The sequence below is a fragment of the Zingiber officinale genome, chromosome 2B (genome assembly GCF_018446385.1).
Source record: "Zingiber officinale cultivar Zhangliang chromosome 2B, Zo_v1.1, whole genome shotgun sequence".
Taxonomy (NCBI): Eukaryota; Viridiplantae; Streptophyta; class Magnoliopsida; order Zingiberales; family Zingiberaceae; genus Zingiber; species Zingiber officinale.
In genome coordinates this window covers 115,791,461-115,817,938 of record NC_055989.1, presented here as the reverse complement: position 1 = coordinate 115,817,938, position 26,478 = coordinate 115,791,461, and the positions used below count along the sequence as shown (strand labels likewise).

General features: G+C 36.7%; 1 protein-coding gene across 1 annotated transcript; it reads right to left on the bottom strand.

The window, feature by feature from the left end:
* Positions 1–20,911: 20,911 nt before the first annotated feature.
* On the bottom strand, positions 20,912–25,593 carry LOC122046875 (transmembrane protein 45B-like). Its single transcript, XM_042607789.1, has 3 exons — positions 25,298–25,593; positions 24,481–25,039; positions 20,912–21,716 (listed from the first exon to the last, which is right to left on the bottom strand). The coding sequence occupies exons 2-3, from the start codon at positions 24,828–24,830 to the stop codon at positions 21,170–21,172; spliced, it is 897 nt and encodes a 298-aa protein (XP_042463723.1). The 5' UTR covers positions 24,831–25,039; positions 25,298–25,593; the 3' UTR covers positions 20,912–21,169.
* Positions 25,594–26,478: the final 885 nt, after the last annotated feature.

The following is a 26,478-nucleotide window of genomic DNA, read 5'->3' as shown; positions in this document are numbered from 1 at the left end:
CTCTATCTTCCTCGAGAAAAGTGTCACCAACAGGCAGCATGGTAGGCGACCGGATCAGACAGAGAATCTTATGACGGAAGTTTGCACTGTCACATTAGGGATATGCTTGCGCTATTGAGGTATGGCATCAGGCACGCTTTTCTGACACACTCATTATAGGTATGCTTTGAGAAGGGTGCACGTCTCAGTAAGCGTGCATGCGCCTTCAGGGAGCCCTATATAAGGACCCCCAGACTTCAACGGAGATATGCGCTATTCACCACTGTAGCTACAGTTCTTGTCACTCTCTTTCGATTTCTTGCCGTCGGGAGCTGACTTGAGCGTCGGAGGGTCATCGCTGGGATCCCCTTCCCGGCTAGATTTTGTGCTTGCAGGTTCTCGCTGGAGATCTGCGTCACTCAGAGGGCCACACGGAGTCAACGAGAGTGCCACGTCCCCAACGACCATCGACTCAGCACTCAGATAGGATTTGTGATCCGGTGGTAAAGGGGGGTGGGCCCGTCCTGCAGGAGGTCAAGGTGGTCAACACCCTGTAGGCGCCCGACCGGGCGAATCACCTCCCCGATCGGTGGAAAGCCGACTCGGCATCTCGACAGCTCGGCTCGACTCGGGTCCGAGCTCCTGACGCCCGGCGAGTGACTAACACGGCTTAACAGCACATGACGAAGGCTGAGCGGTTTTCTTCTCGACCGAACGGGAACCATGGCCACCGAGGTTCTCCCGTTCGTACGAGCAGCGCCAGGGCCATCGTATGATTGGCTGAGCAGATGTCCCGTTCGGCCAACCGTGACGTTAGCCGAGCGATTCTTTCATCTGGCTTGGTATGAGACAAAAGGGGTAGGTAACTCTATCTTCCTCGAGAAAAGTGTCGCCGACAGGCAGCATGATAGGTGGCCGGATCAGATAGAGAATCCTATGACGGAAGTTTCCACTGTCACATTAGGGATATGCTTGCGCTATTGAGGTATGGTGTCAGACACGCTTTTCTGACACACTCATTACAGGTATACTTTGAGAAGCGTGCACGTCTCAGTAAGCATGCACGCGCCTTCAAGGAGCCCTATATAAGGATCTCCAGACTCCAACGGAGGTATGCGCTATTCACCACTGTAGCTACAGTTCTCGTCACTCTCTTTCGATTTCTTGCCGCCGAGATCTGACTTGAGCGTCGGAGGGCCACCGCTGGGATCCCCTTCCCGGCTCAGTTTTGTGCTTGTAGGTTCTCGACGGAGATCTGCGTCACTCAGAGGACCACACAGAGTCAACAAGAGCGCCACGTCCCCAGCGACCATCGACTCAGCACTCGGACAAGATCACTTAGCTAAATACTTAACTTTTGAAAATAATTTCTTTGAAAATACTTAGCTAAATACTTAACTTTAAGAAAACTTTCAAAGGAAGTTTATTTTTTTAAAAAAAAATACTTAGCTAAATATTTACTTTAAAAAGAATTTTAAAAAAACTTAGCTAAATACTTAGCTTTAAAAAAAAGTTAAAAAAATTTAGCTAAACACTTAGATTTTGAAAATATATAATTTTTAAAACTTTGAAAAAGTAATTGATTTTGAAAAAGCTTAACTTATAAATCTTTTGAAATATCACCCCAAAATAAAACTTAATTTTTAAGTTAAAAAACTCCTTATTTCTCTCCTTCTCTTAAAAAGTTTAAGTAATTTGTAGGGGATAGTGAACTTAAATAATTTAATTAATGCTTTAATTAATGTCTGTGATCCTAGAATCCAAGCAAGAAAAAACTTAAGGTTAAAAGCATGGAAGCCATTATCTATTTTTTAATTTTCTATTTCACCCATTCTATGTTATCAAACATGGTCAAGTTATGAATTTGTGTGAAATGGAGTTAAGTTAATTTTGAAGTTGAGAATATTATCTCTAATTTTAAAAAATATTTAAATTTAAATTTTAAAAATATTGAGTTTGAATATTGAAAAATATTTAAGTTTAAATTTAGAACTTAAGATTTGAAAATAGTTAAGATAAATTAATTAAGATTTGAAAATTAAGATTTAAAAAATATTAAGAATTTGAAGTTTAAAATTTGAAAATTAATTATGATTTAAAAATTAATTAACATTTGAAACTAATTAATACTTTGAAATTTAAAAATTAATTATGATTTAAAAATTAATTAACATTTAAAACTAATCAAGATTTTAAAATTTAAAAATTAATTATAATTTAAAAATTAATTAACACTTGAAAATAATTATAATTTTGAAATTAATTAAAATTTTAAAATTATTAAGATTTTGATTCGGTTTAGTTAACCTTGATTAAATGTAGGTTAATTGAATTATAGGTTAAATTTGATTAATTTGAATTATATTTTCATTGATTAAGTTAGGTTTAAGCTTTAATTAATTAACTTTAAACCTAAATCCATCTCACTCTTTTTCTAAATTGTCAATCAGGGAACCTTATCTGTTTTATGAGATGGTTAATTTTATCTTCAATTTAGATTCAAATCTAAGGATTGATTTACACATGAGTTAAACTAAGGTTTAACAGTTAGTAAATTAAACATTTATTTCTATAATTGGCTTCTAGGCTGTGATGAGGTACTAGGTCTTCTTGGATATTAGAACAACAATCACTTCTAGACAAAGCCTTTTAAAGAAATTAAACATTTAATTTTCTTTCTGAGAATCCTTAGTCTACTAAATAAGTGTCGATCAAGCCTAAGTCTTTATCCATCCTAATCTAAGTATGTATAAGGAAAAAGCAGTAAATCAAGCATCAATCATGTTTATTTATAAAGATGGTCTTTCTATTGGCTCTCCCTGAATCATAACCTTGATAAGGTCTATCAAAGTAGTGTATTTGATTTTTGGGGATCTAATATTGATTAAGTCTAACTTGATTAGTTAGGTTAGACTTGGGGACCTATGCTTGAACTAGGTTCTTAGTTGATTGATTCACTAAAGACAAGTAAGATATGAATCAATTTCTAGCCTTGTACCCAAGTCCAATTCGGTTGTATATGATCCTTTGTTTTCCAAGAATCAGATCAAGGTTCTTAGAACCCAAGGTGAACCGTTCTAACGTGTCCTTAAGTTCCTTGACTTGACTATTCAAGTTAGAATTTTCTTCCTCAAGTTGTTTGACTTGAATTGAAGTTCTAGCTTGAATAAATTCAGTTAAGGAGCTTAGGCTAGTCACTTTCTTGAGGGCTTTGACCTAATCTTTGAGTGACTTGACCCGAAGGATGGATTTAACTAGTTTTCTAGATAAGTATGAAATTAAGTTATGCGATCTAATCAAAGAGATACTTACAGTGGATTTAGACCCTTCTGAACCAGATACAGATTCGTGGCTTCGCTCGAACTCAACTTCTAATTTTGTCTTGGACTCGGATTCAGTCTTGGCAACATGGGCTTGTGCGAGTAGAGTAAGGAAGATTGCTTGAATTTGTTCTTCTTCGTCTGACTCTTCCAATGACTCGAACCACATTGCCTTCAACGCCTTCCTTCTTCCATGCTTCTGGTTTGGACATTCAGGTTTATAGTGTCCCTTTTTGTTGCAGTCATAGCAAGAAACTTCAGACTTAGCCTTCATATTTGATTGAGTCACATTTTTGGTCTCTCGTTTGGTGAAGCCCTTCTTCTTCTTGTACAATTTTTGTACCCACGAGCTTGGTTGTGATTTCATTGTCGTCTTCTGAATCTGATTCATCTTTAGACTCAGGTTCGGTTCGGTTCTTGTTCCTAGACTCTTTTGTCTTGCTTTTACCTGCAACCAATGCAATACCTTTCTCGGCCATAAGTGCATTAGTCTATTTGTGTAATTCAAATTTTGAAAATAGCTCGTCTAGTCTAATCAAAGAAAGGTCCTTAGATATCTTGTAGGCATCTATCATTGATACCCACAAGATATTCCTCGAAAAAGTATTTAGTGTGTACTTGATGACGTAGCGATTCTCCACTTTTTGTCTGATATTGTAGAGGTCATTCAGAAGATCTTGGATGTGAGCATGTAATTGGCTTGCTGACTCACCTTCCTACATTTTAATGTTATATAATTTATTTAATATTAAGTCGCGTTTACTTACTTTTGCATCAGAGGTACCCTCATGTAGTTTAATCAATTTCACCCATAACTCCTTGGCATTGTTAAAGGGGCCAACCCGGTTCAATTCTTCTTTCGTTAGGCTGCATTGGAGGATGCATGTCGCTTTTGCATCCGCCTCGATCTTCCTCTTTGTTTGTGTGTCTCACTTGTCACAGGGGATGGGTACTCTGTCTTCTGTGGGAAGTATGAATCCAGTTTGGATTATGATCCATATTTCCATTTGGGTCTTGAGATGGTACTCCATCCGAATTTTCCAGTATCCGAAGTCTTCACTAGAGAAAAGAGGTGAATGAGCAATGTTGTAGCCTTCTTGGTGGACCATTTAGAAAAATCTTGCATACAATAAAAAAATGACAAATGTCCCAAGACTTGATCTTATATTAGTAGTGTTGGAGAAAAATAAAAGAAGGATGTTTCACTAATTTTGAGAAAAAAATAATAAATATTATAACAAATTTTGTTAAATGTGAGTAATTTTTAAACAAAAAAGATATATAATTTTCTTTTTCAAAAAGGAACCCCATGCTCGATTGGTGGTTTCACAAATTCAGAATGACCTTGCTCTAATACCAATTGTAGGATCTAGATGCGCTAGGAGGAGGGTGAATAGTACTCGTGACTTTCACGTTTGTTTTAAAATAATCGAAGAGAGTAAAGGCATGGAAATAAAGAAAGAGACAAAAGAACAATGCTAACTCGACCAAGATTTATTTGGTTCAGAGCCTGTGATGACACCTACTGCAAGGCCCACACGTGAGAGTCTTTCATTGGGTAAATACTATTCAATCGAAAAGTTATAATAGATTATTACAATTTGAACATAAGTAACTTGAATAAAAATAATACTGACGACTTGGAGGATTAGATCTTTAGCACAGTCATCGTCGGAGCAGTTTTCGGGCGTCGAGGAGGCGTTTTCTAAGCAGCACGAAGAAGCGAAAGTTGTTCGAAATATTATTGTTGAGCCACTAGTTGAAGCCTTTTATAGCCTATTCCGGGTGCCTGGATCCCCTCCCAGGTGCTTGGACTGTGCTGACATGTTGAACTCTCATCGAAACTTTATTCCTGAAGTTTATTGACATCTGGGCTCCCAGGCCCTTTCTGGGCGCTTGGACTGCTGACGTGGTCGACCAGTCGTTGCGCTCTAGCTCAGCAAGTCGATGAAATTTGGTCGTCTGAACCGCCAGGGCGCCTGACCAGGCACCCTGCCAGGGCACTCCTTCGCTGAGGCACCCCGGACACCTGGACCACCATGTTTCCAGCTTCCACTTTCTGTAAAACAAGGTTAGTCCATGCAGTAATATCTAAAGAAAGACAGTTTTGATAGCCTTCAGATTGTCAGGTCTTGACTTTGAGTTTCGTAGAAACTCTAGGTCGGACCGACGCCTACTATTCTTTTTCGGGGAGGGCGTCCTGACCTACTCCTCTCAGGAGAAATTACCTTTTGCCAGACTGGTCCTCTAGACTGTCTGGACTTTTGCTCAATGCTCGAGACTTCAGGACTTCATGTTGGACATCCACTCCATGCCCCGTCTAGTTTTTCACCTGGTGTCCTCAACCCCCAGAATTTTTACCTAGAGTCCTCGACTCTAGGATTTCGCCCAAAGTCCTCGACCTGCCAAGACTTCGCCTAGTCCCCCAGACCAAGACATCGTTGCCTAACCGCAGCTAGGACTTTCCACCTGCCTAACTACAACTAGGACTTTCCTCCTGCCTAACTATAGCTAGAACTTTCCTTTGCCTAATATCACTTAGGACTTTCTGCATACTTAGTTCAACTTGTTAGACAACAAGATAGCTTAACTTTGAATCCCTTTGCCATTATCAAAATATAGGTTCGATCATCTGGTTCTCTTTGCACCAACAACTTTGACTCATACTAAGCTAGGTGCAAACTAGACAGAAAAAGTATAAGTGACATTTGCCAACTTTTAGGTTAATATCTAGTTAATTAGTGCAGTAGGAAGCAACATTGTGTTGCCTTATCAATTACTGAAGCATAGTACATAACAATGGGGGAATGTGTAGCTCAACTATTATGGATAATGCATACACTAAAAGATTACCAATTAGACTACAAAAATATCAATGTTTTAATTGATAACATAAGTTCAATTATCTAACCAAAAATCTTATTCACCACTCAAGGACCAAATATATAGAAGTGAAATATCACTTTATAAAGGATCATGTAGTTAGGGGTGACATTGTACTTGACTATATTGAATCTAAATCAAACATAGTAGATATTTTCACTAAATCCTTATTTGAAACTGAGTCTAACACACTCAAAAGATAAATAGGAATATGTTCAGTAGAATAGGTTGTTTTCAAAACTTTTGTTTTTCAAAGCTTACATGTTTTTCAAATTTAGATATTTTTTCAAACCTATGTTTTTCAAAACCTTGTTTTTCAAAACCTTGTTTTTCAAAACTATATTCTTCAAAACCTATCTTTTTCAAAATCTATGTTTTCAAATTTATTTTTTCACTTATGAATGGACTTAAACTAGGTTTTTCCCTAGAAAGCGTGCACCTATAGTTTAGGCAGCCAACATCTCACAAGCACATTTATATTATCTTGCTTAAGTATTAAAACACTTAGCATAGTATGAGATGCTTAGGATAAGCCAGAATTTTAGGGCTGTCTAAATTTTAGATGCTTATATCAATGTATTATCATAAATCTATGCTAAATATACCAACTCAAATTAATCAAATTAAGTAATTCTTCATAGTAAATAACTAGCTATACATTTTACTTAACTTAACTGTTGGTGCGGGAAGCATCCGACGATCAAACCTGAGTTTTGATAATGACAAAGGATTCAAAGTTAAGGTGTGTTGTGATCTAACAAGTCTGTTGAGTGTTTCAGGAAAAGACCTAACTGTGGTTAGGCAAGGTAAAAACCCTAGGGGGTGGTAGCCCTAAGTCATAGGGGATGGTAACCCTATGCGGAAAGTCTTGGTGGGTCGAGTGCTTCAGGCAAAGGTCCTAGGGGGGGGGGGGGGTAACCCTAGGTGGAAAGTCCTGGTGTTGAGAACCAGGTGAAAGACTGGATCAGCCGGGAAGCGGAAGTCCAGCAGAAAGTCCGGAAGCATCGAGCACCGAGCAAAAGTCCAGTCGATCTGGAGGATCGCGCTGGCAACATGTAAATCTCCTGAGTGGAGTAGGTGAGGACGCGCTCTCCGTAGAGGGAACAGTAGGCGTCGGGTCGACCTAGGGTTTCCGGTTGGAAATCCGAAGTCAGACCCGGACAGTCCGATGACTGTCAAACTTCATATTTATGATATTATATGTGCTAACTTTTGTTTTGCAGGATATGTTTGTGTTTTGGAACTAACATGTCTTGCAGGTACGAAAGAACAAGGTTAAGCCTCGGATGAATAGTATCCGAGGCGCCTCCATGGAGCTTGGAGGCGCCTCGAGTGCAAAAGATGAGCTGGCTGCGAAGCAGGCTTGGAGGCTCCTTGAAGGAGGCTCAAGGCGTCTTGGACCGGTGGATGAAGGCACCTTGAGGAAGCATGAAGGTGCCTTGAACCTGATAAGGTTGGACCAGTTCAGCCCTTATCGCAGCGTGTGACTCGGCCAGTATGGAGGCACCTTGGATGGCTTTCAAGGTGCCTTGAACACCCTTTATAAGAGGGTTTCGACCAGCAGTTCAAAATAACACATTTTCAAGTGATCCTCTTGCTGCGTGCTGCTAAATCGACGACCCGGAAGTGCTGCAACTTGATACCGATGACCCGTAGCTTCGCTTTCACATCCATTGTTGTCGGTATAAGATTTATGGTTTAAATTAAGCTGTAAATTGTTATACTTGTAAACCTTATCGAGATTATAGTTGTTGCCCATGGAAAGCGATCAAGTATCGCGGGCCTTCGAGTAGGAGTCGATCTAGGCTCCGAACGAAGTAAATTCCCCTGTGTCTCTGTGTTTGTTCTTTATTCCGCTGCGTGTTTTAACTCCGATAGTTTTACGAATCGAACGAAATAGCCACGAGCGCTATTCACCCCCTCCTCCAGCGCTTCTCGATCCAAATTGGTATCAGAGCGGGGTCGTTTTGAATTGGTGCAACCACCATTCAAAATAATTTTTCGTGGTAGTTTCAGATTTTCGGAGTCAATTAGAATTTAGCTTTATAGCTATATTCTAATTCTTTTCTCGAATCGGTTTTTTCTCGAAGTTGGTGCAACACCACTCGAGATCGTTTTCTTTTAAATACTTCCCGCACTACTAATCCAGGACCAAGTCCTGGAATTTTTTTGTCGTTTATTTTCTTTATAGTTGATCTAAAATGACCCAACAAGAGGGTTATAGCACTGTCCGTCCCCCGCTCTTCACCGGAGAGGACTTTGGTTACTGGAAGGGCAGAATGGAGAACTTCCTGAAGATCCAGTTCGAGATGTGGATGATCGTCAAGACTGATTTGGATCTGCCAACGGATAAAGACGGCAATCCTACACCCTGCGAGGACTGGGAACCTGCATTAATCAAGAAGGTGGAGGCAAATGCCAGAGCAACTTGTACCCTCCAGTGTGGACTAACAAAGGAGGAGTTAAACCCCGTCGGCCCATTCTCAAGCGCCAAGGAGCTATGGGAGAAGCTGATCGAGCTTCACGAAGGACCTCCGATACCAAAGTAAGTAAGCGTGATTTACTATTCAATAAATTGTATAACTTAAAAATACAGGAAAATGAGACGGCAAGCCAGCTACACGCGCGCATTCAAGACATCCTCAATTCTCTCCACAGAATTGGGCAAAAGGTAGAGAATCGGGACGTCATAAGGTACACACTAAACTCGTTTCCGAGGAGCACATTGTGGGCATCAATGGTAGATGCCTACAAAGTCTCCAAAGATTTATCTTCAATAAAGTTAGATGAATTATTCTGTGAGTTTGAATTACATGAGCAGACTAATGCACAGCCAACTGAGAAGGGGGTTGCTTTGGTTGCAGGTACCAGTCGAACGCGCGAATCGAGATCACGACGAAGAACTGAACCATAGTTAGAAGAAGAACCCGACTCAGATGATGAAGATGAAGAACTAACAACCGAGCTCATGAACCTTGTAAAGAGACTCTACAAGAAGAAGAAAGGCTTCAACAAGAAGGACCTAAAGAAGGCAGTCCAATCCAAGGAGGCCCAACCAAGTTCTAAGTAAAGTTCGAAGTGATCTGCTACGGGTGCAACCAGAAGGGGCACATCAAGGCCAACTGCCCTAATCAAAAGGATGCAAAGAAGCAAAGAAGGAAGAAGGCCTTAAAGGAGACATGGGACGAATCTTCCTTAGAAGACGACGATGACAAACTCGATCAGACGAGTTTACTTGCGCTGATGGCCCGGGACCAGATCGACGAATTCGAAAGCGAGATCGAGTCGGAGGCCGAGTCCGAGCGAAGCCACGGATCCGTATCCGTTTTCGAAGGGCCCGATCTCTCTGTAAGTATCCCTCGACTCAATAATTTAGTCAATTATTTATTACGAAAATTAGCTAAGTCGAATCTTAGAATTAAGTCACTTCTAAAGGAAGTAGCTGTCCTTAAAGAAGTGACTGACTCCAAATCTTTGACTGAACCAGTTCATACTGGAAACTCAACTCAAGTTCAAAAACTTGAAGAAGAGAACTCCAGTATGAAAACTCAAGTCAAGGATCTGGAGAAAACACTAGAACGGTTTTCTTTAGATTCCAAGAATCTTGACCTAATTCTTGAAACACAAAGAGCCGTTTACAATAGAACTGGTCTAGGATTTAAACCAAAAAGAAAATATAAATCCTACTTATCTCTTGTAGAAAGAACAAATAGAAAAACAGTCCAAGCATGGGTCCCCAAGTCCAAATTGGTTAATCAAGTTGGACTTAGTCAATATTGGATCCCGAAGGATCAAATACACTACCTTGATAGACCATATCGAGGCTATGATCCAGGGGGAGCAAAAAGAAAAATGATATTAATAAAACGAACATAATTCATTCAAAATTCAAAATTAAATTAAAATTCAAAATTCAAAATTAATTAAAAATTCAATTAAAAATTCAAAATTCAATTTAAAATTCAGAATTAAATTAAACTCAAAATTCAAAATTCAATTCGAAATTAATTCAAAATTCAACTTAAATCAAATAAAAATTAGAAGGAGGATCCAGAATAGCTGGCACCCCTAACTAAACTACTCGACTGGGTAACCCAACTTAATCTACCCGAAATGGATAAACAAGAGTAGACTACCCGGCAGGGTAATTAAGGTTAGATAAAATGGGCTAGGTTTAACTTGACCCACGGTACTGGTGAAGTTTTTGGATGATAGTACGTTAGGGAAGCTTGGGCATCACATGTCTAGGAAGATATGACTTCGACCTGGTGCATTTGGCCAAGTGGAACTGACCGAAGCTACCCTTAAATGGATCCTAACTAGTTAGACCAAGGTTTAGTATTAAGTTCAATGGGTAGGACTATTTGGAAAACCTCGAAGGCATGGTTACTTTAATGAGTTCCTTGTGACTCACCATAGCCCAAAAGTTTATCCAAAGAATGCTTGTTGAACCCAAAGCTAAACCTGAATCTAACACAAAGTTAAACATAATCCTAAAATTGAACCTCAATTCATCTCACAAAAATTATAGCAGTCCCTGATTGAAAATTTAGATCGGGTGAGATGACTAAGGAATATAAATTCAAAATTAAATTCATAATTATAATTAATTGAAATTCAAAATTAATTCAAATTCGTAATTAATATTATTTTTTCAAATAAAACTTAATTTCAAAATTATTTGAAAAAGTATTTTAAAAATCATTTTAAAAATGTTCTAAAACTTAATTTCAAAATTATTTGAAAAATCTTTTAAAAATAATTTTAAAAATCTTTTAAAAACATAATTTCAAAATATTTAAAATTTTTTTTTTTTAAAAAAAAACTTAATTTCAAAAGTATTTGAAAAAACTTTTAAAAATCATTTTAAATATTTTAAAAACTTAATTTCAAAATTATTTGAAAAATCTTTGAAAAAGTCTTTTAAAAATAATTTTAAAAACTTAATTTCAAAATTATTTGAAAAATCTTTTCAAAACTTAATTTCAAAATTATTTAAAAAGTCTTTTAAAAATCATTTTAAAAATCTTTTAAAAAACTTAAGTTCAAAATTATTTGAAAAAGTCTTTTAAAAATCATTTTAAAAATGTTCTAAAACTTAATTTCAAAATTATTTGAAAAATATTTTAAAAATCATTTTAAAAATCTTTTAAAAACTTAATTTCAAAATTATTTGAAAAATCTTTTAAAAATCATTTTAAAAATCTTTTAAAAACTTAATTTCTAAATTATTTGAAAAATCTTTTAAAAATTTTAAAAATATTTTAAAAAAACTTAATTTCAAAAGTATTTGAAAAATCTTTTAAAAATAATTTTAAATCTTTTAAAAACTTAATTTCAAAATTATTTGAAAAATCTTTGAAAAAGTCTTTTAAAAATCATTTTAAAAATTTAATTTAAAAATTATTTAAAAAATCTTTTTAAAACTTAATTTCAAAATTATTTGAAAAGTCTTTTAAAAATCATTTTAAAAACTTAAGTTCAAAATTATTTGAAAAAGTCTTTTAAAAATCATTTTAAAAATGTTCTAAAACTTAATTTCAAAATTATTTGAAAAATCTTTTAAAAATCATTTTATAAATCTTTTAAAAACTTAATTTCAAAATTATTTGAAAAATCTTTTAAAAATCATTTTATAAATCTTTTAAAAACTTAATTTCAAAATTATTTGAAAAATGTTTTTAAAACTTATGTTCAAAATTATTTGAAAAGTCTTTTAAAAATATTTTAAAACTTAATTTCAAATTTTTTTGAAAAGTCTTTTTAAAATCATTTAAAAAATATTTTAAAACTTAATTTCAAAATTATTTAAAAAATCTTTTAAAAATCATTTTAAAACCTAATTTCAAAAGTATTTGAAAAATCTTTTAAAAATATTTTTAAAAATGTTTTAAAACTTAATTTTAAAATTATCTTTCAAATTAATTAACTTAAATTATTTACAAAATGTTTTAAAACTTGAGTCTCAAAATCAGTTAACTCAAAATTAAACTCATATCACAATTTAAATTAAATAAAAAAAAAATGAAATTTCAAAAGTATTAAAAATTAGTTATTAACTTAAAAATTATTTTAAAATTATTAACTTCAAAATAAACCTAAAGTTAGATCTTTGTTTCAACAAATACAAATTCAAACTTAATCACTTCACTTTCTTTCTTTAAATAGAGTCCAATTCAAACAATTTATGTGTAGGAACATAAAGAATTGGATCAGTGGATGTTAGATAGTGGATGCTCCAGACACATGACTGGAGATAAATTAAAGTTCACAAAGCTCAAACTAAAGAATTTAGGGTCTGTTGCATTCGGCAACGACGACAAACTTAAGGTAATCGGAAGAGGTAACATCGAACTTAGTTCCGATTTTATTATTCGAAAAGTTTTACTAGTTGAAAACTTCAATTTTAATCTTCTAAGTATAAGCCAATTGTGTGATAGTGTATACTTAGTTACCTTTGACAAATCTAGTTGTTTAGTTAAAAATATTGAAAACCCTGAAATCACACTTAAAGGGCTTAGGAAAAATAATATGTACTCAATCGATCTACCCACTTCCTCAATAATGTGTTTTCTAACACAAGAAGAGGAAACTGAGTTGTGGCACAGAAGATTGGGTCACACTCACACTAGACTCATTTCAAAAATGAGTCAAAATGGTCTAGTTAAAGGTTTGCCCAAATTAAAATTTATTGAAAACTCAATTTGTAATGCTTGTCAACAAGGAAAATAAACCAAGTCAACCCACAAATCGACTAATCTAGAAAGAACTAACTCTTTACTTGAGCTCCTTCACCTTGACCTATTTGATTCACATGGAGTCAAGTCACTAAGCAAGAACCAGTATTGCTTAGTAATAATTGATGACTACTCTAGGTTCACCTGGGTAAAATTTCTAAAAACAAAAGATGAAACTTTTGAAGAATTTAGTAATTTTTGCAAGTCAACAGGAAATGAAAAAGATACTAAAATTAAAAGAATAAGAAGTGATCATGGGGGGGGGGGGGATTTGAAAATCATAGGTTTACCCAATTCTGTAAAACCAATGGATACCAACATGAATTTTCATGTCCTAGAACCCCCCAACAAAACGATCTAGTGGAACATAAAAACAGAACCATACAAGAAGCCGCTAGATCAATGCTAAATGAATATAACTTAAGTATCAATTTTGGGCCGAAGCCATAAATACAGCAAATTATATTCAAAATAGAATTCTAATTAACAAATATCACAATAAAACTCCTTATGAAATGTATTATAATAAAATTCCCAACCTAAACTACCTAAAAGTTTTTGAGTGTAAAGTTCATATTTTAAATACTAAAAATTACTTAGGAAAATTTACACCCAAATCAAACCAAGGAATCTTTTTAGGGTACTCCACAACCAGTAGGGCCTATAGAGTCTATAACCAAAATACCCTGAAAGTTGAAGAAACAACTAATATAATATTTGATGAAGAAAATAATCTACCTAACTTAAATGAAAATGTTGACATTAATCCAAGAATTATTGAAGACGATGAAATTCATCCCAACACTAATAAACCAGAGGAACCGATTTCTGACCCAAATATAAGACCAACTAGAGCAAGTACCTCTCACCCACTTGACCAAATTTTGGGTGATCCAAACCTAGGAGTCAGAACTAGATCCTCATATAGGAACCTAAGTCAGATTGCCCTTATTTCAAAGATTGAGCCTAAGACTATAGAAGAGGCCCTACCCGACCCAGACTGGATCATTGCTATGCAGGAAGAGCTAGCACAATTCGAAAGAAACTAAGTCTGGGAACTTGTACCTAAACCCATAGATAAGTCCATAATTGACACCAAATGGGTATTTAGGAACAAATTGGATTATCATGGTGAAATAGTTAGAAACAAGGTCAGACTAGTAGCCAAAGGTTTTAGTCAAGTTGAAGTTTTAGATTATGACGAAACCTATGCACTAGTAGCTAGACTCAAATCCATTAGGATGCTGCTAGCCTATGCAACACATAAAGGGTTTAAATTGTACCAAATGGATGTAAAATTTGCATTCCTAAATGAGTTTATTAAGGAAGAGGTCTATGTAAACCAACCCCCAAGATTTGAGGACCTAGACTACCATAATCATGTATTTAAACTGACAAAGGCCTTATATGGACTTAAACAAGCTCCTAGAGCATGGTATGAACGGTTATCCAATTACTTAACATCCAAAGGTTTTAACCAAGGTCACATAGATCTGACCCTATTTGTAAAAACTATAGAAAAAACATCTTCATAGCCCAAATCTATGTTGATGATATAATTTTTGGCTCAACTAACTCCAAATTTCTAAAAGAATTCGTTAAATTAATGGAAAATGAGTTTGAAATGAGTATGGTTGGAGAACTAAATTTCTTCTTAGGTTTACAAATTAAACAAACGAAAGATGGAATCTATATTTACCAAACTAAATATGCTAAAGAATTAATTAAAAAATTTGGCATGGAAAACTCAAAAATTATAAATACCCCAATGACCACTAACATCAACATTGACTCTGACCCAGAAGGAAAATCAGTAGACCCAAAGTACTATAGAAGTATAATAGGAAGCCTACTCTACCTAACTACAAGTTGACCAGATATAATATTTGCAGTTGGTATGTGCACAAGATACCAGTCTTGTGCAAAAGAATCACATCTAACATATGTCAAAAGAATACTTAGATATATAAAAGGCACCCTCAATATAGGACTTTGGTACCCTAGAACTAGCACCTTTGACCTGATTGGCTATTCTGACTCAGACTATGCTGGGTGCAAATTAGACAGAAAAAGTACAAGTGGTAGCTGCCAAATCCTAGGTCAGTGCCTAGTAAGTTGGTCAAGCAGAAAGCAACATTGTGTTGCTCTATCCACCACTGAAGCTGAATACATAGCCCTAGGAGAGTGTGCCTCTCAACTTTTATGGATGATGCATACCTTAAAAGACTATCAATTAGAATACAAAAATATTAATTGATAATATAAGCTTAATTAATCTAACAAAAAATCTAATTCACCACTCTAGAACTAAACACATAGAGGTAAAGCACCACTTTGTAAGGGATCACGTAGCTAAAGGTGAACTTGCACTCAACTATGTTGAGTCCAAATCAAACCTTGCTGATATTTTCACAAAACCCTTATCTGAACTTGAGTTCGGTGCACTTAAAAGACAAATAAGAATGTGCTGGGTAGAATAGATGTTAATTTTCAAAATTCATTATCTTATTTCAAAACTCATTCTCTTATTTTTTTAAAAATATAGGAAAAATAATGATTTTAAAATCCCCTTTTCTTAGAATTTTCAAAAATTGGACTTAGTTTAGGCTCTACCCTAGAAATCCTGTTCCCCTAGATTTAAGCTAGAACATCTCACAAACACCTAGGTATACCTTGGTTATGTTTGAAAAACATAGAATAGTGTGAGATGCATAGGGTACAGCCTAGACTCAAGAATGCTTATTTCTGTGCATCAATATGAGTCTGAGCATTAAATATTTTATTAACAGTAATCAAGTCAAGTCTTCCAGCTCTAGTCAAATCTAACTGGACTAAATGACTTAACTCGACTAACCAAGTGAAAGCTGCTGCCCTCTAGGCAATCAGCAAGTAGCTAAAGGTTAGACAGTTGGTGAAGGAAATATTAAGATTAAGCATGCTTGTACTTTAGGGCGCTGATACCTGATCAAAACAAATTTTGACTCATGCTTGGACTTAAGGACCAACCAATTTGATTAAATAAACTAAATTAAATATTTAGTTTCTCCCTCTTCGTCCAAAAATCAACAAATTCTTACTCCTATGTTTTCAACAATAAGTATTGTTTTATTCAAATTAAGCTAAGTGTCTTCTTAACTTAAGCTATATTTTCAAAATTCAATGTTTGCAAAAGACTAAGCTAAGTGGTTTATATAGAAACGTTCAAACTTTTTCAAACTTAGCCAACCTTCAAATCTATTTTTTTTTATAAATTTTTACTAAGATATTTTTACTTACCTAAAAGTATTAAAAATCATAGTTTTGCAAAAGTGTATTTCAAAATTTAGCTAAGTATATTTCAAAAATAACTAAGTTTCAAAAGTGGCTAAAATCGTCCTTCACAGTCTACTATATATTAGCCTGTTAAACTTAGGTGAAATTTTTTCCGAAATCAATTTAGCATTTATCCCGTCTTTCAAAGCCTAATATGTTTTTCAATAAGAAAAATTAAAAATTGCTTAAAACTGCCTTATTTTTGATAAATGGCAAAGGGGGAGAGTAGGGAAATTCAAAAGTAACAGAAAGTCTAATTCAAAAAAATGAGCCCTGTATTAAGGGGGAGCCTCACAAAGTTTAAAGTGTTAGCTTAAGTTATGCTTTTATTTGAATTTATATACTTAAGCTTGCTCACTTAAAACCTTTTAATATTTATGCATTTGTTTTACTTAAATTTGAATTTGGGTTGCCATAATCAAAAAGGGGGAGATTGTTGGTGCGGGAAGCATCCGACGATCAAACCTGAGTTTTGATAATGACAAAGGATTCAAAGTTAAGGTGTGTTGTGATCTAACAAGTCTGTTGAGTATTTCAGGAAAAGACCTAACTGTGGTTAGGCAAGGTAAAAACCCTAAGGGGTGGTAACCCTAGGTTATAGGGGGTGGTAACCCTATGTGGAAAGTCTTGGTGGGTCGAGTGCTTCAGGCAAAAGTCCTAGGGGGATAACCCTAGGTGGAAAGTCCTGGTGTCGCGAACCAGGTGAAAGACTGGATCAGCCGGGAAGCGGAAATCCAGCAGAAAGTCCGGAAGCATCGAGCACCGAGCAAAAGTCCAGTCGATCTGGAGGATCGCGCTGGCAACAGGTAAATCTCCTGAGTGGAGTAGGTGAGGACGCGTTCCCCGTAGAGGGAACAGTAGACTTCGGGTCGACCTAGGGTTTCCGGTTGGAAATCCGAAGTCAGACCCGGACAGTCCGATGACTGTCAAACTTCATATTTATAATATTATATGTGCTAACTTTTGTTTTGCAGGATATGTTTGTGTTTTGGAACTAATATGTCTTGCAGGTACGAAAGAACAAGGTTAAGCCTCGGATGAACAGTGTCCGAGGCGCCTCCATGGAGCTTGGAGGCGCCTCGAGTGCAAAAGATGAGCTGGCTGCGAAGCAGGCTTGGAGGCGTCTTGAAGGAGGCTCAAGGTGCCTTGGACCGGTGGATGAAGGCGCCTTGAGGAAGCATGAAGGCGCCTTGAACCTGATAAGGTTTGACCAGTTCAGCCCTTATCGCAGCGTGTGACTCGGCCAGCATGGAGGCGCCTTGGATGACTTTCAAGGCGCCTTGAACACCCTTTATAAGAGGGTTTCGACCAGCAGTTCAAAATAACACATTTTCAAGTGATCCTCTTGCTGTGTGCTGCTAAATCGACGACCCGGAAGTGCTGCAACTTGACATCGACGACCCGGAGCTTCGCTTTCTCATCCATTGTTGTCGGTATAAGATTTCTGGTTTAAATTAAGCTGTAAATTGTTATACTTGTAAACCTTATCGAGATTATAGTTGTTGCCCACGGAAAGCGATCAAGGATCGCGGGCCTTCGAGTAGGAGTCGATCTAGGCTCTGAACGAAGTAAATTCCCCTGTGTCTCTGTGTTTGTTCTTTATTCCGCTGCGTGTTTTAACTCCGATAGTTTTACGAATCGAACGAAATAGCCACGAGCGTTATTCACCCCCCCCTCTAGTGCTTCTCGATCCAACATTAACTAACTAAGTGAAAACTATAATCTTCTGATAGTAAGCTAGTAGTTAAATGTTAGACATTTCTTTTAAGCAAAATAGATGAATTATTTTAAATATTATTTTCCAAAATTAATAATTTTTCTTTTCATGCTTGGACTCTAGAATTAATGCTCGAGTTCCCTTTGTCAAAATTATTTCAAGTATTAACTCCAAGAGTCCGTGTTCAATATAAGTTCATTGAGTTTTTTTTTTAGAATTCCTTTAAAATTCAATGTTTTTAGTGTTTAAAAACATTCAAACATTGTTGTTTTTCAAAATTTGTCTAATTTAAAAACTTGTCTAAACCTCAAACTCTTTCAAAATTTGACTATCTTTTAAATAAGGTTTTTGAAATCTCTTTCAAATCTTCTATGAAAACTTGTCTTTGAAAATTTTCTGAAATAGAGTAGTCAACTAGATTTGCCACAAAAGGAGGTTTATAAAGTTGGTTTCGTGGAGGCTTTTGAAGCATCATTCTTGGACAGTCTTTGGTGAATGTTGATATATTCGAGAGCCAATCTTGAGAAAAGAAAATCAAGCAACAAGTAAACTTGTAATTATTTATTGCCCATTTCTTATATTTAATATATTCTTTTGTATTTTTTTTTTATTCTTGTAAGAACAAGAACTTGCAAGAGGTATCTCCGTTATCAGAAAGTTTCCAAGAAAGGGAAATTAGTGGTGATTCTAGGAGTGATTCTCCTTATAGTTCATAGGCCATGCAGTAGGAACCAGGGTTTCAACCCACATAAATTGATTTATGCTTGAGCTTGCATTTTGTGTTTGAGTTTGTTTTATTTTTCCATTGCATAACTCATTTTTGTAAAAACCACAACATATGCAATGAGGCTATTCACCCCCTTTTTCTAGCCTCTCCATATGCAATGAGGCTATTCACCCCCTTAGCCTCTCCATTGATCCTACACTTTTCTTGCTTATGACTTAATGAGGTGGATGCTCCCTCAACGCTACCTTGGAGGTTTAGCACCTCTTTTCCTTTGAAATTCCATGATCTAAAGTCATGAGACAAATCCCCTTTGGCTCTTTCTCTTCTGGAACCAATGAGGGACTTTCATGAAGGTTGACAACGGCCTTCTCCCACAAGTCTTATGCATTCTTGTATTTACTATATTTACTTATTTTCAATCAGACGTCATTAAGCAAAATACTAGTCAGAATATTGATTAGCTTCTTGTTTGCCTTATATCTTTGAATTTGTCCTGTCTACTTCTTGTTAAAGATCCTTGCCTTTGTGCCTCGTAGAGCTTCAAAGTCTTTTATCATGACAAACCAATTTTCAAAGTCGGTTTGTATGAAGAACTCTATCCTTGTCTTTCAATAAGCAAAGTTACATATATTGGACATAAACAATCTAATGCCGGAGATTTATGGGTATTAGTTAAATTTAAGCTACACTGAATTAAATTCAACTTACAGTCTAAATAACCTGAGTGGATAATCTCAGGCTGCCAGCAGAGGCTGGTTTCTGTAAAATGTAGAGCGAAAGACCAGGTCTGCAGAGCGGAAGACCAGCAAAGCGGAAGACCAGATTAGCAGAGCGAAAGACCAGGTCAGCAGAGCGGAAGATCAGGGCAGGTCTGCAGAGCGGCAGACTAGAGCAGCAGACCAGAGCTGCAGTGCGGAAGACCAGAGCAGCAGGGCAGGTATGCAGAGCGGTAGACTAGAGCAGCAGACCAGAGCTGCAGTGCGGAAGACCAGAGCAGCAGGACAGGTCTGCAGAGCGGTAGATCAGAGAGGCAGCACAAGTGTGCAGAGCGGAAGACCAGAGCAGCAGGACAGGTCTGCAGAGCGGTAGATCAGAGAGGCAGCACAAGTGTGCAGAGCTGCAGGGTAGGTCTATAGAGCGGCAGACCAGAGCATCAGTGTAAGTCTGTAGAGCGGAAGACCAGGTCTGCACTTGATCTAGCAAAAGACAGATCAGGCGAGGAGACTGGCCGGCCGGGAAAACTGACCGAGGCCTGCGAGAGTCGCAGTTTTCTTGAAACAGATTCGCCCACCTCCGGCTGTGCACGACAGAGGAGAAGCATGTAGTCATAGCCTTCTTTTATAGGAGCTCAAATAAATGACAAAATTGCCCCCAGGGCGTAGCGCAGACGGTGGGCGCATGGTATTTCTGGCGTAATGGCCAGGGGTCGATTCTCAGGAACTAACGACCTGGCGCAGTTTACCCCGCCATGCGCCTATGGCCTGTGTACCTGCATGAACCTTCTTCCATATCCGTGGGGCCGACAAGCTACGCCCTCCTGCATTAATCTTCCTTTAATGCAATCTGCTATAGGACAAAATATTGATTGTTTCACTTGGGCAAATTTTGCCCCGACCAATCCGCATGTCGCGCTCGCACACGAGTCAACTTGGTTTAATGCGCAAACCCAAGTCACCTTAGTTAAGCATGATCAACTAGAGTACAATAGCACTAACACTACTAACATAATGTTAAGTTTCTGTGTCAAGGGCCACTAACTTGAACTTCTCTAACTTTTCAATGTCTGTTGATTTATCATTACTCTCACAGTTAGTTATCAAATTTCTAGACTAACAAGACAAATACGTAAAAAAACAAAAGGTCTAACTTAAACGTTTTACCGACTACATCAAAATAACATACTTAGACTTGGCCACTTGAAACATAATTGCATTAACTTTGATAATATTCAACTTTATTTTCAGTTCTCTGCGATTCTAATCCGCAGACAATTATACTTCCATCAACACGTTAACTTCAATAAAATTCAACTTTATTTTCTGTGCTCTGCAATGCTAACCCGCGGACAAATATCCTTTCTTCAAGTGTTTCTAGGAAAGCATACATTTGATAGAAATAAATCAACAAAACAAGACAAATCACAATTATTGAAGGATAAATTACAAACTCTTTTCCCTTTTTTTAACCCCAATAAAAAATTACTGGCAAAAAATGTTGCAGCGACTACAAGTACAACTGCGTCCAAAAAGGAATTGACCACTATTTAATTAAATCGGAATTCATGAACGAGTTCAAAGAAAGAAGAAAAAGAACAGGCCTGAAACTAATAAAGACATTTGCTGGTTCATACTAGCTGTGAAAGGAACAGCACAGATACGAACAAGTTCAAGACTTAATCTTGATTCCCACTGATTAATGCTCTGAGGAGCTATCTTTATAATGCTTCATATGATGATCTATGTGCTACGTCAAAACAGTAATTTGTAAATTTCTGTCAGTTGGCAACAACCTCCACTAGGGAAGATCCAATGCGTGGTTGACCACTTGAATTCCAGGCAAGGTTTTCAGTCTCCCCACCAGTTTGCAATGTCCTAGGATCCTGGTTCCCATACTTTGATGCAGCCACTACATATGCTCCAAGAACAAAGATGAACACAAGGAAAACAAGCATAAAGAATTGGAAATTTGCAAGCAATTCTCCTCGGATCTCGCTTTCATGAGAGTGGCACACTATGTCATTTTCTTCAAGGTGACAGCCCTTCGGTATCATTGGACCATAAAGAACAAATGCAGTCTGGTAGAACCACAAGCCCTGGAGAGTGATTGAGATTGCATTTGCTAAGTCCATTGCAAAACTGGTGGGGTAGAGCGCACAAGCAATTCCAGAAGCAATGGAGATAATAATTAGGATGACTAGGAGGAGGTGGTAGTAGCCCTCCAACCCCATATGTGTGGTTGAGTGGAAGTAGAACAGCACGTACTCTGAGCTAAAGGCAGTGGCACCTAACAAGCACAACGTACCCTCTGGTAAATGTGGCAACCTGAAGTTGGAACATAGTAGCAATCTTAGCCAAAATAACCAAATATTTATCAGTTGGCAAACATTCTACTTGTAATTCAAACCCTCAAAACCATAGGTGTATCACAAAGATAATATAAGTGAATGAAATGATAGTCAACTAAATAGATGAATTTATTGCAGAACCTAATGAGACGGGTTAAAAATATTAGAATGGAGGAGTGCAAATACTTGCATGATATAGCAAGAAAAAACAGTTCTCAGCAAGTTAAATTGTTCTAACTGAACATCTGTAGTTATTTTATATTTCTCTAGGTAACTGAGAACATAGTCTACTTAGTAAACAATATCTTCTTAGAACCAAAAGAACAAAACTAACGTTCTTAAAGAAAACTTTGTTAAGGAGACAAGAACAAAACTGCATAAAACTAATTTAGTCAAGAAAATTTAGGTGATTCAACAAGGAATTGCATCTCCAATTATATCGAAATGTCCTGCTTAAAAAAATATGCAGCATAGTATCATTTTGTCGATCAGTGTGGAATATCAATAGAATTACAATGCTGTACATAGTGAAAACTGATTGATTTTTCCATGTACAACACCAGTTTAGAAATGGAAAATGAATCTCAATCCTACATTGACTAATGGTTTTGCTTAAGGAGATATTTTGTACATTCCATTGGGACATATAAAATGAACTCCAAAACTACAGTTGTGATAATGGTGAATTATCTAAATTAGAGACACTACTCACATGTCCCAAATGAATGCTATCTCAATGGATTTATTGCATTTTGAACATATGTTTAATTAGTTCCATATCAATTACAATTTTACCTTTAAAACTTAAAGGAAAGTTATATAAAACCGCAGTTAGACCTGCTATGTTATATGGAGCTGAATGTTGGGCTATGACTCAAGCACATGAGCAGAAGATAAGAGTTGCAGAGATGAGGATGTTAAGGTGGATGTGTGGGCATACGAGGATGAATAAAATAAGAAATGAGAGCATTAGAGAGAGAGTCGGAGTTACATCTATTGAGGGAAAATTCCGATAGACTCGTTTAAGATAGTACGTATATGTACTTAAATGACCAATAAATGCTCCAGTTAGGCGATATGAAACTATGATAAACACACATATCAAACGAGGAAGACCAAAAACGACTAGCAATAAAAAAGGATAAAATTTATTTAAGTATAAATGATGATAGAGCTCAATGGCGTAAAAGAATTCATATAGCCGACCCCACCTAGTGGGATAAGGCTTGGTTGTTGTTGTTTGCGACTATGATTTTTACCAACACCATAACACACTCACTTGTGATACAAAAAATTAGTATCTCACATTCATTGCTTTTCATTTGTGTTCTTAAATATATATTTAGTATTGCCTCAATGCAAATCAAAGGTGATGTGTTTAAAATGATAAATCTAGTGGGTAGAGTGATAATCCAAAAAAAATCACAAAGAGAAATAATTGAAATCACAAGTAATGCAATAACCAGTGAGTAAAGCCTAAGTTTATTGACCATAAGCAGGCAACGTGATGAAAAAGCAAAAGTGAAAACAACGAATAACCACATGAGATTCACATTGGAAATAACCCTTGTATCGACATTATTCAAATGTAGACTTGTTTTTTTAAAAACAAATGGGAACCAACACCTCAAAGAAGGGTGTAAAAATTCAAGACGTGGTACAAACATAGAGACACAACAATGATATACAAAAATTAATTTATTAAATAATTCTATTTAATAATTTTTTACTAAATAAATTAATAATGGGATAATGAATCTATTTATATAGATTAAGTTAAATGTCTTAATAAATATAGATAAGATTTATATGTTATATCACCTAATTTACACGGAATAGTCTCTTGCAAATATGTAAGGTAAGACTGCGTACAATTAATCTAATGTGGTCCATCTCTCCCAAACCCGCACTGGCAGAAGCTTCATGCATCGGTTGCCCTTTATCACCTACTAAACCACCCTGCCCCAATGGATAATGTTAGCCCCATCACCCTCGCTCTTGTGTTGTTGCCCACAATGTCATTTCCCCGAGTGATGTTGTTCGTAATGCCAACCTCCCTATGCTACGTGAGTTTACTATAATGTTAGTCTAGTTGCTAGCCTGCTAGGTTAGTCCACTCCTTTTCCATGCAATGCAAGGCACCGATGAAGCTTAGAAGGGGATTTCCAGATCCAAGTATTTTTTTCTTCCTCCTGCTCTCCATTTCTTCTTCTTCTTCCATAAAGAGCCAGTCTATCAATACATGTTTTCATATCTATAATAATGTTGTATTGACATGGGTAGAGAAGGGAGCAAAGATGAGTTTGAATAAGATATTTGTATTCATTTGTGCATTGCTCCCAGAAACTGTATTCATAGCTACTACACATGGTCCTAATGTAGCTACTATGCTAACAGAGTTGTTTATAAGCTCTAGACTATTTTACTCACTAGAACAAACAATAGATAGAAAAGAAATTGCATGAAAATATTATAAAATTTGAGGCGTAACTTTTGGTTGACAAAAGGCATGTTTGAAGAGATATCGTTGAAAAATTTGGACTAAAGTGTATCGAGAGCATGTCTTACATCTCATCTCTTCCTGGTCAAAAAGGCGTTATCAAAATAACCCAAATATTGATGAATTCTAAATGCCAATCCAAATTGAACCTAAAAAGTAATCGAGACTTGCCATTCAAGTCAGAGTTTAATTATATATAAAAAAAATAGATTAGAGTTCAAAGAAACACGAGGAAACTGACATTTTCTTCTCGGAGAGAAGTGAGATAGCGCCGTAGAGGAAGAACATGAGGAGCATGCCGCCGTGCTCAAAGTCGTTCATGTGGCTCGGGTTGAGGATTCGTTCCGGACCAACGAACCAGCGTAGATGGGTGGAGTAGAGAAGCTCGACGCACATGTCGAGGAAGGCTCCGCCGGCGATGAAGTAGAGCTCTAGGTGGCGGGCCTTCCCGTGGCCCATCGGGCTCCAGGCGCGCACCCGGAACGAGTCCACCGGCTGCGACACGTAACGCACCACGGAGCTCCAGACGTGCCAAAGGCCCACCACCAGGAAGAGGCTGCCAGGAAGCACGTGACCCTTGAAGGATCCCATTATTGAGATATTATTATTGCGGATTCCTTCGATGCAATCCTAATCACGTGGTCGGCCTTTTGTAGCTTTCCCCTCCTTCCCTTGCTATCTCGATGACAGCGCACCCGCTGCGTTGACCTAAATTCCAACCGTCGGCACTGACGGATGAAATGAACGCCTTTTCTCGTCCAAGAGATTCTCCTTCTGCTTCTCCTTCTGCTCTTCTTCGCCTGGATAGGAAACCAAATTAAACAACAAACAAACAAATAGAAATCCAGATCTTAGAATTACGCCCTGAACAAGTAGTGAATCGAATTGCAAGAAAAATAAATCAATTTGATGATGGAAAGTGATCGAGGGAATATTATTACGGGAAACAGAATTAGGGCAAATATAAAAAAAAGGAGATCAATCAACAAGGGAAAAAGGACAAAAGAAGAAGGTATTCAAAAGTGCTTTTCTCCAATTAACTTTTTCCAAATACGTACCTGGAAATTAAGCCGTGAGCGAGGAGAGGTGGATTAGCTAGCGCAGCCTTCGAACAAGGAAATGCATGATTGCCATCTGAGAGGATCGAGGTTGGTTGATTGGTAAAAGGCGATCGCTTGCAGAGAAAAAACAAGGTGGGCGTCACTCGTCCCTCCGTCCCTCCGTCCCTCTTTCTTATTATTTGTTTTTTTTTTCCTTCTGGCTCTACTCCAACTTGCAACTGGTCGGTCGCTAGAGAAAAGAGTAGATCTGATGCGAGCGAATGAGTTGAGAGGCTGAAAGAAAAACGAATTCATTCTTTGACTTATTTATTTGATTTCGAGTATTTATCTTAATGTGATTCCATGCGACGTACGGTAGCTGCGTTCTTCTCGTAGTTGTCCACGTGTAGTAATCTGTGGCCCCGACGATGCTGTCTCGCGTCCAAAACAGAGTGTTAAAACAATTAAAATATATTATTAAATTTCGATGATCCTACGCTAATCAAGAATGAAAGGCAGCATAACACGCAATGCACTGAGTTCTATTACCAACAACGAGGCTCAATTCATGAGAACACGTAGCCGAATGAATACAATTCTTGCCTTCTTGGGATTTTTTTTTTTCAGGTTTGAAAGTTAAGTTAGCTTCAGACCAAAATACGTAGTTTAGTCTAGCCAGTCATACCAGGGATGATCCGAGAATTCGAGTTAGGGGTTTTAAATTAATATAATAAATTATATATTATTATAAAAAATAGATATATAATAAAAAAAAAATCATTACATTATTTTATTCAATAAAGTTGTGTAAATTCATCTAAATCAATATCTATATCCTTAGCTAAATCTCAATATAAAATGTTAAATAATCTTCAAAAAATTCATCCTCTATTTTATTGCGAAGTGTTGTCTTCATATTCTTCATTGCTGAAAAGGCTCGCTCAGTAGTGATAGTAAAAATAGGTAACGTCAAAAATCAGATGAATCAATCTAGTCAACATAACATAAACTTTTGATTGTCCACTATAACAAAAATGACTTTTTACAACGTGCAAATTTACTTTCCACAGCGTGCATTGCGCACAACACAATTAAAAGCTGTTGAAAATCCTAGATTATCCACAGCGCGCATTGCACATCGCGAAAAATATTATGCGCATCGCACAATGCACGTCGTAGAAAATATTATCCGTAGCGCG

Excerpts from the sequence above, each read along its gene's own strand:
- LOC122046875 (XM_042607789.1), bottom strand. The coding sequence starts at position 24,830 with ATGGGATCCTTCAAGGGTCACGTGCTTCCTGGCAGCCTCTTCCTGGTG. Across the intron at positions 21,717-24,480 it reads CTTCTCTCCGAGAAGAAAAT|GTTGCCACATTTACCAGAGG; the intron begins GTCAGTTTCCTC and ends TTCCAACTTCAG.